Source organism: Acipenser ruthenus, chromosome 40 (genome assembly GCF_902713425.1).
Source record: "Acipenser ruthenus chromosome 40, fAciRut3.2 maternal haplotype, whole genome shotgun sequence".
In the NCBI taxonomy this organism is placed as follows: Eukaryota; Metazoa; Chordata; class Actinopteri; order Acipenseriformes; family Acipenseridae; genus Acipenser; species Acipenser ruthenus.
In genome coordinates, this window is record NC_081228.1 from 2,492,782 (window position 1) to 2,504,242 (window position 11,461).

General features: G+C 48.0%; 1 protein-coding gene across 5 annotated transcripts; it reads left to right on the forward strand.

Annotated features, from left to right (window-relative positions):
• The first annotated feature begins 202 nt into the window (after positions 1-202).
• On the forward strand, positions 203-11,334 carry LOC117397214 (NLR family member X1). Of its 5 annotated transcripts, XM_059010148.1 has the most exons (10): positions 203-541; positions 3,949-3,995; positions 4,242-4,381; positions 4,663-4,738; positions 4,908-4,996; positions 5,282-5,892; positions 6,221-7,638; positions 8,525-8,611; positions 9,043-9,294; positions 9,978-11,334. In XM_059010148.1, exons 3-10 carry the CDS (start codon positions 4,273-4,275, stop codon positions 10,306-10,308), a joined length of 2,973 nt encoding a protein of 990 aa, XP_058866131.1. In that variant the 5' UTR covers positions 203-541; positions 3,949-3,995; positions 4,242-4,272; the 3' UTR covers positions 10,309-11,334. The 5 variants fall into 5 exon arrangements, with proteins under 5 accessions (XP_058866131.1, XP_058866129.1, XP_058866130.1 ...); XM_059010146.1 differs by lacking the exon at positions 3,949-3,995 and having other exon boundaries at positions 204-541; XM_059010147.1 differs by lacking the exon at positions 3,949-3,995 and having other exon boundaries at positions 204-541; positions 4,245-4,381.
• The last annotated feature ends 127 nt before the right edge of the window (positions 11,335-11,461 follow it).

Below are 11,461 nucleotides of genomic sequence, written 5' to 3' on the forward strand. Positions count from 1 at the left end.
CCCACTGCCTTCCACACTGCAGCTTGATGAAATACAACCAAATATATCACGTAGCACTCAGTTATTTTCAGATTGGCTATGATTATATTGTAGCAAACTAAATCCAGCACCACTGTCACATGTTTAAATTTCAACATAAAGTCAATTTACAGATTACGCAACATAGAAACGAAAGAAATCTCAGAAAGTCTACAGAAAAAACAAACCCAAAACCTCTCTTAGTTTTTTGATTGGACTAGAGTAGACGTCAAACTGAACGTAGTTTTTTTTTTTTAACATCTGAATTGGGTCGAGTTTCGGGAAGTGAATCTGACACTGTGACTGTACTCAAGTTTTGAACGGAGAAGACGGGGCAGTGTGGTATTTGTCGTAGTAACTGTGACTGCAGTTTAAGCACATTTTAAATAATGTAATAAAAGCAGACTCGTATGTGTGCAGTGCTGGCGCACACGTAAGCACCGGAGTGTTCGGCGCTGAGGACCGGACGGGGGAAGCTTCACCGCTCGAAGCCGGGTGATTACACAAGTCGAAACAGCAGCCGGTAATTGTGGTTTCGCTGTGCTTTTGTGTTTGTTTGTTTAACGGACGTTGCATTTGTATCTCTCAAACCTCCTTATGTTTATTTATTTATTATTTATTTATTTATTTCGTTTTTACTTGAAGATTTGTTTTGTTTTTCAGGTATATTGTTTTATAATTTGAATTTACATTAATAGTCGATCAATATGTTATTTATTTTGGCATGGAAACAGCTTTATTTTATTTTGCAGAGTTGGTAATAACTGGAAAGGGACTTGTTGCAAGTTGATAAAGAGGGCCGGCGTTATAAAATAAAATTCACGAGCGTACACGTGTACATGTAGTTGTATTTATTATTTTCTGCACGAGTTTGTTAGTGAATACGTTGTAATGAGATGGCGGCTCACCTGTGCATCTTAAAGTTGCAGTGTCACGCAAATATAGGTAACTGCATTCTATCTGATCGTACAAAACACCTGATGGTCAATTCTGTTTATACCCCAAAGGTTGCAAACGTTCTGTTAAACCTGCAGCGTTCTGAGCAATCCATGATGTATCGAAGTTCCGTCACAGCTCACGAACAAAAGAGAATTTAACTGATATGTGTGTGTGCTTAAAAACAGAGAGATTTCTAGCAAAGCAAAAACATAACGGAAGTGTGACAGAGCACCAGCGGGCGTGGTCAAAATGGTAAAACACACATTTACCGTGAAGGATTTTGCACCGGTAATGTTTGGTTTACACTGCACTGTGCAATGACAAAATAAAGTTCGGAAGAGCCTGCAAAACAAATTATGGACTCAATAAAAATGCTGGTACCTACTACCAGTGCCGCGGCACTAAAAAATAAACTTCTAATAATAAACACTAAACTTTTGACTTGGTCAGTTTTCACGCTGTTCACGCAGCTTGTATCAAGGGCATGCGAACGTTTTCCAATGTCGAATGAAAACACAGTGCCAGCGTGTTTGACACAGGATGAAGGTCTGGGGCACTGCGCAGAGATGACTCCCCGGTTCACAGTCCCCTACCAATAACGTGTGGGTTATTTTTAGGAAGAGAATGCACATGCCTTCAGTGTCACTCAAGGTCTGAACATTGACCTCCCAGCGCTGAGCTTCCTGGGGCAATCAAAAATTCATCCCCTAATGGAATACCTAGCAGGTAATAATCCACAATAAACCATGCTGCATAACTGCATCACCACCAAAAGTGGCTTAAAATCCAATGATGGCAGATAAGCGTGTAATTGAACTATAGTTGATCAATTATATGGTGTTCCAATTCCACAGGTACAATTGCAATACTTACACATTGCACATTGCCCTCAAGCTTGCACAGAGCTGGCTTATCCAGCATCAGTGAGCTCCCTTGTTTAGTTTTGCTGCACATGGAAAAAGCCCAGTCATCCCTAGCAGGGTAGTGTATACGCATTGTGCTTTGTCACTGTGTAACCAGCCTTCGTGGTTGAGTGTGGGAAACGACTGCTGTGCCCTGATAAAGTAAATGCCGGGGTCGGTTCTCTTTTGGTCACGGTTGTGCGGCTGTGCCATGACGAGACGCTCTGTAGCATTCATAGCGCTGTATATTATATACATTGAGCATGAGGAGGAGGCTTCAGCAGAGCAGGCTGCTAGCCGGTGTGAGGGACCAGCCCAAACTAGTCCTGGATTATTCTGGTGAGGCTGTACGCACCCACTCGTGTGTGTGTGTGTGTGTGTACAGTACAATAGCTGTGTGGGAGTTCCTATTAAATGTACGGTAAGCCTAGAGGGACATGGATCACCAAAGCTAGGAAAGTTAATTAAAAGCTTTAAAGGTTGAAATACTTGCCAAGTGATGAATCCCTTTCTTGATGAAGCTTGGTGTGGTTTTTCAGGTGTTTTCTACCTTGCAAAGCCTGCTCACCTCCATTATCTGTCCACAGACAAGCCTGTATGAACAGGTTTGAAGACTTTGCATTGACTCCCATGTAGTGTAGATTTACTATTCCAAACTTCAGAGGGGCATGTGGGGGGATCAGCTCAATAATGAGTTACAGGAGCCAGGGAAGGACTCCTATTGCACAACACTGTGATCCATACCATACCATACCTATGTAATGTATATAGTGTCTGTCATGTGTAAGCATCCCAGGGCACTTTACACATTTTTTTTTAAATATTATAATCCATGCTTGGTTTTACTAGGAGTTTAATAAGACACACCTGAGCTTGTTACCTGTACACTGGGGCGAATCAGATTTTTAAACCTGGAATGGGGGGAAAAAACTGCTATGCAATCAGAGTCTAATTTCCATCCCAGAGAGCTAAAGGTAATACTTCTGCATAACGTTTACTGGAATCATGCCGTGCACCTCAGTATCATTGTATGCTTTTCATTCTGAAGTCTTGTTGTCTGTTTTTCCATGAAGTTACAATGGGTGCAGAAGAACGCTGTGATACAGCTCCCAGAAAATTTGCATTTCGTTTGTATTGAAAATGCATATCACATCAAACGTGACCTGCATGCAGCAGTAGATAGGAGCCACACGCCCAGCAGTGATTAATGTGTGGACTGTTTACACACCATTGACTGTGATCGGAGATAAAGAGTGACTCGGATTGCTTTGGCAATCGCACAAGATTTGCAGGTTGCTGGAAAGTTTCTGTCAGGTTTTATTTGTCGTTCGGCACTAGGTGGCGTTGTAACCATGTTGTAAAAGCCAGCCTGAAAACACCCTGACAGCTGCACACGCCAACATAACCTTTAACCTAGCAGAGCTACGTTGCATTTTGCAATATGTGGCTCTAAAACTGTTTTTATTGCTGAAAACAAAAAAAAAAACTTCACTGAAGAAGTTCCCTTTCAAATCCCTTCGAGCTTGTGTGATGTGCTTCAGCAATTACATTAACAGTTGGTCAAAGGGTATAGGTCCTGTACTTTGCTTGTGGTTTTAAGTAATCAATAGTTTGCTTTTTGCTGTCTACAGTGCTTGATCACTTCTAGAGCCCAGCACGGGCATGTATCTCGCTGCAAACCTTTTTAAATTGGCACAGAGATTAAGAAAGATATTTATGTAAATATTGACCCAGTTTCTATCTGCATAACCTTCATATTCTAGACGCTCAAATAAAACTAGAGATGAATGTGAGATCCGTCCGGCTTCTGGCATCTGAACTAATTCGGTCAGGAATTTCTCTCTGAAGGGAGCGTAGTACAGGCTCTGCGATTCTCGCACACTGCTTGGCAGCTCTCCAATGAGAGAGAGAGAGAGAGAGAAGAATGCCGAGAGGGAGAGAGAAGGGAACACAAGGATCCTGTGCTGCACAGGCCTCCCTGGTGCTTTCGGGTTGTCTGGGGAGGGAAGGAGAGGAGACTGCCTGCTCCAGCATGTTCACAGCTTCATTTGCAGTGGTCTGAGCCACCTGGTTTTCTCTCGAACTGTAGCGACGACACTGATGTGAGGACAGGAGAGCCTGAGGACAGAACCGGAGGTGAGAGGCAGCAGGAGAATCATTCTGATGGCTGTCTGGTTCTCCAGATTAACCGACGCTCTTAATCCTCCCCACATTGCAGAATGAGTTTCTCTGGAGATCCTAGTGGTTAGGGAAGGTATGTGCATCACTCAGCCCGAATGAGATACATTTCAATGCATAGAGGGGAGAGAAAGCTAGTGCATGTGTAATTATATTATAATGCTGTTCAGTGAGCAGCACCCTGTCATTGCATTTCTCTCCCAGCAGGGGACGGGAGCGAGCGAGCTGCGAGGTCATGCTGCAGTGCTGGAGACATGTCCCCCGGACGGGGACACAGTGGATCTCTAGAGCTGGGGGACACCGGGGGTTCCTGGACACAGCGCGGACCTCTCACATGATGAAGGGTAAGAGCAGTTGAGTCCGTCTCTTCAGCGGTGCAGCAGGGTTTGAGTGAAGGTGGAGGAGAGGGTATCAAAGAGGATGTCAGGACTTAGAAACCAGGAGAGCAGTCTGGTCTAAAAACCTCTCATTTCTTAAAATAAAATAATTGTGTACTGACTTCTCTCTGATTTCCCAAATCGTGAATGGTTTATTTTAATTGTATCATTTTGTATTTTTGCATGTGCACGTCTTTTTTTTTTTTTTTTTTTTTTTTTTTTAACATCACTCACTTTCTGTTTTTCAGGCATGGAGAGGCTCTTCGGTTCAAGCAGAGTCTATCGGGCACAACCTGTGAAACATGAAGCGAGGACGGGCAGCAGGTGAGATTGACAGCGGCTGGGGTGTTTTGTGTCTCTGTGATGCCAGGAGTGTTAGTCGTGTTGGTCTTCTCGGAAGAGTCTGTGTAGCCTCGAGTGCTTGTAATAAAAGTGGTATTGAGCTGCATTGAGTTGGGTGGTGTGATTGACAGTGTCTTCTTGTTGTTCACAGCTGGCTGAGGTACAGTGGGAGGCTGTGGGAGAAGTGCTTTCCAGTGTGTGCGTCTCAGAACAGGCACCTCGCTTCCAGCTCCCCTTCAGGTGAGGGACTGGTTAGGGTTACATTATTATCAGAGGAAATATCAAGTCTTCAATCAAATTGCTTTTATATTGCTCCGTTATTGGCATCTCGGAGTGCTTCACTGGTGTGGTAGTGAAAACTGCATCCTTAACTCACTTTCTTAAGACTTTACACTGTGTTTGTAGCCCAGACTAGGGAAACACTATCAGGATTAATGTAGAGTTGAAGGGGGGCACTGTTTAAAACATTGAAACAGCCCTGGTACCTTATTGCACACATGTATTTGTTGTTGGTTCTTTTTTCAGACCCCGTGGAGATTCACAAACGGAAGCTGGCCCTGTGGTTCAGCCACCTCCCGAACGAGGAGAAGCAGTTTGGGGGTCTCTTCTCCCCAGACACCATGCACGTGGAGCCGCTGATCCTGGAGGGACCCCCGGGGGAGAATGTCAACCCCCTGACTGGGAGGGAGACCCCCGGCTCGGTACATCGCTCCCTCACAGTGGGGGAGCTGTTCGACCCAGACCCGGGGTGGGATCCTGAACAGGGCCAGAACGTGGTTCTGTACGGCGCGGTGGGGACGGGCAAGAGCACAGTGGTCCGGAAGCTGGTTCTGGACTGGTGCTCGGGGACGACTCTGGCCCAGTTTGAGCTGGTGGTCCCTCTCTCGTGCGAGGACCTTTCTCTGCAGAGCCGGCCCACCTCCCTACAGGCCCTGGTGGGGAGGATGTACCGGCACCTCCGCCACTCGGATCACCTGAGAGGGGACGGCCGGGACGTGCTCTTCATCTTCAACGGCATGGAGAAGATGAGGCTAAACTTCAGCATCGCTGCAACAGAGCTCTGCAGCAACCCGGAGGAGCCCCTGCACCCGGGAGCCATCGCCGTCAACTTGCTGAGGAAGTACCTGCTCCCCGAGGTCTGTCTGTCCCCATGCCTGGTCATGTAGTCTATACCAGTGGAGCACAACTTTAGCCCTCCTAGATCCATTCCAGTCTGGCTTTTTGATCCTGAATTAGTTCTCTGACCCTCGACAGGTTCAGTTAACTCATTTCAGACCTGCCTGGAATAAATACATGGATTTTAATGGATCTTGAGGGTCAGAGTTGTGCACAGCTGGTTTTAATAACTTGAAAGCGCTAGGTACGGTTGAATAAAAAGAGCCACAACCTGCAACCCTTCTTTTTTATTTATTTGAATGCTTACCGTGTAGTTTAAAATGTTTTATTTAATGTGTATTTGTTAAGGCAAGCATCCTGGTCACCACCCGCCCCTCGGCCCTGGACAAGATCCCCAGCAAGTACGTGGACCGCTACACCGAGATCTGCGGCTTCACCAACATCGAGCAGCAGAGGGCATACTTCACCAGCCGGCTCCTGCAGCAGGCAGAGGGCCAGTCGGGCCGCGACTCTCAGGAGCTCCTGGAGATGCTGTACCTCAACCTGCAGCGCGAGAGCCAGATCGCAGCTGCCTGCTTCCTGCCGTCCTACTGCTGGCTGACCTGCGCCACCCTGCACTTTCTGCACTTCACAGACGTCAGGGCACCCATCCGCACTCTCACGGGCATCTACACCAGCTTCCTGCGGCTCAACTTCGGGGGGGAGATCCTGGAGGCGGCCGGGGGACCGAACCAGCAGGGCATCTCCCTCATGCACTACGTGGCCAAGACTGTGGGCAAGCTGGCCTACGAGGGGATCACTTGCAAGAGGACCTCCTTCACTAAAGAGGAGGTGATGGAGAAGATCGGCGAGGAGGATGACAGCGATGAGGAGCTGAGGCAGCTGGCCGTCTTCCGCACCGACGTTCTGGGCTTCTTCTTGGCCCGCTGCGTGCAGAGCTCTCCCGCAGGCGGGATGGGGGAGATCCGCTATGTGTTCACCGTGCCCGCCATGCAGGAGTACCTGGCCGCACTCTACGTGGTGCTGGGGGAGAAGAAGACAGTCCTGGAGAAGCTGGGCAAGGGCGCCTCGGAGGTCATCGGGCAGGCTAGTGACGACCTGACCACGCTGCTCAACGTGCTCTCCAAGTTCCTCCCGCTGCGGGTCTTCGCCTTCTTCAACCTGCTCAAGATGTTCCCCAGGCTGTACAGCAGGATCAGCGGCCACAGCAATGGCAAGATCGGCAAGACCATGGCCAGCGAGATGTTCAAGACGGAGGACCAGTTCAACGAGGACGTGCTGGACCAGGTGGAGCAGAGCGTGCTGGGGGTGCAGGGCCCCGCCCCCCTGGAGAGGCAGGAGCAGGAGTCCTTCGAGCTGTTCCCTATCTTCATGGGAGGGCTGCTGTCACACGGCAACAGGGTGCTGCTGGACCAGCTGGGCATCTCCATCAGGACCACAGCCGTGGTGCAGATCACCCGCACGCTCAAGAGGCACCTGCTGCGGAACAGCCAGAAGCAGATGCCCCCAGAGGAGCTGGTGGACTTCCTGTTCTTCCTCTACGAGTTCCAGAACCAGCGCTTCACAGCGGAGGTGCTGGGCTCCCTCTCCGCCCTCAACCTCTCCAGGGTCCGCATGACCCCCCTCAAGTGCTTCGTGCTGGCCGCTGTGCTCGCCTGCACCCCCCCCAGGCACGTGCTGGAATCGCTGGACCTGTCCTCCTGTAGCCTGACCTGTGAGTCGCTGGACACGCTGCGGCCAGTCCTGCTCCGCTGCAAGACTGTGAAGTGAGTCTCACTCCCTCTCGGGCTGGATTCTCCGAGCCAAATGTGCCAGTGTTTCCCTTATAAAAGTTTCCCATAGTAAAAGCAGAGCAAAATGTAATAAAGCACAGCGAAAGCATGATAAGGCATGGGTAAGCATTGAAGCACAGAGAGGTGTGGTAGAGCATATTAAGAAGGTAAACTATGGTAAATGCATTGTACAACCATGGGAAAAGCTGTGCAAATTTGATGTGGTAAACTTTTAGAAGGGGTTTCCTTTTGCCTTTCCAAACTAAAATCACGCTTGTGACAGTTAGGAGCTTTGAGAGTCCAGCCTTCCAACCACCCAAAACACAACTTTAAACTCAAGCACAGAAAGTACTCCTGTTACTGAGTTAAGGTATGTTGTATGAGCAACAAAGAGAGAAACCAAAAATATATATATAACACAGATTAACAAAATATATCCGGGTCTGACATCTAGTGAAAGCAACATTTTCAGCCAAAGCATAAGTGTTTTGCAAGAATGGAAGTAACACTCTCATTGCATAGCGGTTTGATCCATTCCTGGTTTTACTATGAGTTTAATAAGACACGCCCAAGCTTGTTACCTATAGACACTGTGGCTAATCAAGCTTGTATTAAAACCTGGAATGGATGCAACTGCTATGCAATAGGAGTCTTATTTCCATCCCTGATTTTGTAGCCTAATATATTATCCACAGTATTTTAAAAGCCAAATGCAGTTCTACATGATCTTATTCTATTGTTGATCAGCCTGTATCTGAGGATTCCTGGGGCTGGTAAGCGCACGAGAGTGAGTCTGTGTGTATTTGCTTGGTACTGCACGCAGACCGCGGTACAGCACCACTAAGTGCACGTGTGTGTTGTCTGTGTTCCCTCTCTCAAGTTTGCAGTGTAACAACCTGGGTCCCGAGGCCTGCGATCACCTGAGGAGCCTGCTGATCGATAGCGCGTGTGCAGTTCAGTCTTTACAGTAAGACCACCCTCCCTTGCTCCTGGTGTTTTCCATTGACTCATAGAAAAAGCAGCCACTGGTTACCTGCACGGGGAAAGAAGTGAGCCAAGCTTCTTGGAGCTCTCTTTAAAGTCCTCAGGAACCAGCCTCTGCTTTTCCAATGACTCCAGTGTGTTTTCAATGCAGTCTTTATGCAACCCCTTGAAAGGGAATGGAAGTGCAAGTATGTTAAAGGAACGATCTGTAAATGTTGTTCATTAACAACTAAATACCCTTAAAACAGTTACAAGCAGGTTTACCGTGATGTCTTCTAGTCCAGTCGTTGAACTTTCTTTTCCTGTTTCAAAGCGCACTGTAATGTGTTTATAATGTGGGGTCTATAAGGCTGCGGCAGTGTGGTTAGGTGTGATACTCTGCAGTTGCCCTGATTACCCCCTCTCTCCCTGCAGTCTGTGTGATAACCCGCTGTCTGAGTCGAGTGCCCGCAGCCTGGCCGAGGCCCTGTTGGAGAGTCGCTCTCTGAGGCACCTCTCCCTGATGAACACGGACCTGGGGGATGGGGGTGCTAGAGAGCTGGCCTCGGGGCTGGGGGGCAACCAGGGGCTGGAGGAGATCAACATGGCGTACAACTCCATCGGGGACAACGCGGCACTGCAACTGCTCGACGCCTGCAGGGCAAACCCCACTCTGAACACCATACAGTGAGTATCTCACACACACACACCCCTCCTGAACACCATACAGTGAGTATCTCAGACACACACACCCCCCCCTCCTGAACACCATACAGTGAGTATCTCAGACACACACACCCCCCCTGAACACCATACAGTGAGTATCTCAGACACACACACCCCCTCTGAACACCATACAGTGAGTATCTCAGACACACACACCCCCCCTGAACACCATACAGTGAGTATCTCAGACACACACACACCCCCTGAACACCATACAGTGAGTATCTCAGACACACACACCCCCCCTGAACACCTTACAGTGAGTATCTCAGACACACACACACCCCCTGAACACCATACAGTGAGTATCTCAGACACACACACACCCCCTGAACACCATACAGTGAGTATCTCAGACACACACACACCCCCTGAACACCATACAGTGAGTATCTCAGACACACACACCCCCCCCTCCTGAACACCATACAGTGAGTATCTCAGACACACACACCCCCCCTGAACACCATACAGTGAGTATCTCAGACACACACACCACAACAAAAGAAATGCCTCCATTCAAATGTATTCTAAGTGAAAACCCTGCGGTGTGCTGTGTGATTTAGAATGATAAGCCCAGTTTAAACACAGAGGGAGAATGGTCTGTGTTGGTGACTGTCCCTCTCTCCGCTGTGTTCACCCAGCCTGTACCTGAACGAGCTGAGCGAGAGCGGGAAGCATTCCCTGCACAGTCGCGGGCTCGGGCAGGGCGAGAGCGGCAGGGTGAAGGTGCTGGCCTCCATCACGCAGGGGGACGAGCTCTCCGAGGACTGGGAGCTGATCCTCAACAACATCCGCAGCCACGCCACCTCCTGGAACCGCCAGCGCGTCCGAGAAAACCTGCAGCGCTTCCTGCAGGAGCTGAAGGGGGCCAGGCAGCAGAACCGCAGCGTGGGGAAGAAACTGAGCTTCTGGAGGGTCCAGAGACAGGTGGCAGAGGAGATCAGGAATCTGGAGAAAGGGACCAGCAGCTAGCAACACATTGAAGACTCCAGGGATCAAGTCTAGTGACTTGTAGCTGTTTCACAGGCCCCAGTTAGCACCACTGTATGCTCAGGTAAAGCAGTCTAGGATTTGCACTGATTGGGTCTGTGAACACGTTCTTCTAGTGTGAGCAATAAACATTAGGGTATGAAAAGGAAGCCTTGTAAATATATATATAGCTGTACGTGCAAGAAGCCATGCAAATGAAATATTCAGTGAAATGACCACCCTTGTATGTGATGATCAAAGCTCAGGTGAGCATGGGACTTCACTGAGAAGTGTTACCAAGCATGTTATAATGAAGGGAAGGCTGCTGCACAATTGCTTTTATAAGGGTCAGGGCAGTTTGCATTATGTTTATTTTATGTTTGTGTATTGATGGTTTGGGTTTTTATGAGGTACAGCAATGTGTTTCATGAGTATAATGATGATAAAAAATAACACGTGTTTGTAAATATAGGCAAAAGACCTAATTAACATTGCAAGGTGTGGTAAGGGAACTGGGGGATGTTTAAGTGTATGTGGGTGTCATGTAGTATTACATCCAGCAGGTGTCACACCTGAGCTACCAATGTGGCTATGTAGGATCATTGTAAACCTGGACTGGATCAGACTGCAGTGTAACAGGACTCTTATTTCCAGTCCTGGTGTGTGTCAGAGAGGTACTAAACAAGCAATAGTCTCTGTTGGTCTTTCAGAGATTATGACTGAATATTCACCTCTCTCTAGTATTTTGAATAACAGAGGTTGACTGAGCTATAATAATGATCTCCAACACAGGGCAATGCTGTAAGCCTCCTATTGCGTAGCACTTTGATCTAATCTTAATTACACCTGCGCTTGTCATTCATTTAAATGTGTTCTAATGTGTGCACTGTGTGCTAATGAAGCTCGTTGTAAAACCTGGAATGGATTTCTGTTTATCTGGGCAATGGGAGGCTTGTCCCTGCATTTGTGAGCAATATGGACAACGTTTTGGGGCGCATGGTAATTAAATAAAATACAACCTGTCTGTGACTGTAGATTTCAAAGAGCTTTGTTTCCCAGTCCATTCACAGTGCTACCCTTTTCCAAGGGCGCTGCATTGCTATAGTACAATGACTGCCAGAAGGTAATGCTGTCTGATCTGTGGTGTGCTGTGCAG

Coding starts and splice junctions, on each gene's coding strand:
- LOC117397214 (XM_059010148.1), top strand. CDS start 4,273: ATGCTGCAGTGCTGGAGACATGTCCCCCGGACGGGGACACAGTGGATC. Junction 7,639..8,524: donor CTCCGCTGCAAGACTGTGAA/GTGAGTCTCACT, acceptor CCCTCTCTCAAG/TTTGCAGTGTAACAACCTGG. Junction 8,612..9,042: donor TGTGCAGTTCAGTCTTTACA/GTAAGACCACCC, acceptor CTCTCCCTGCAG/TCTGTGTGATAACCCGCTGT.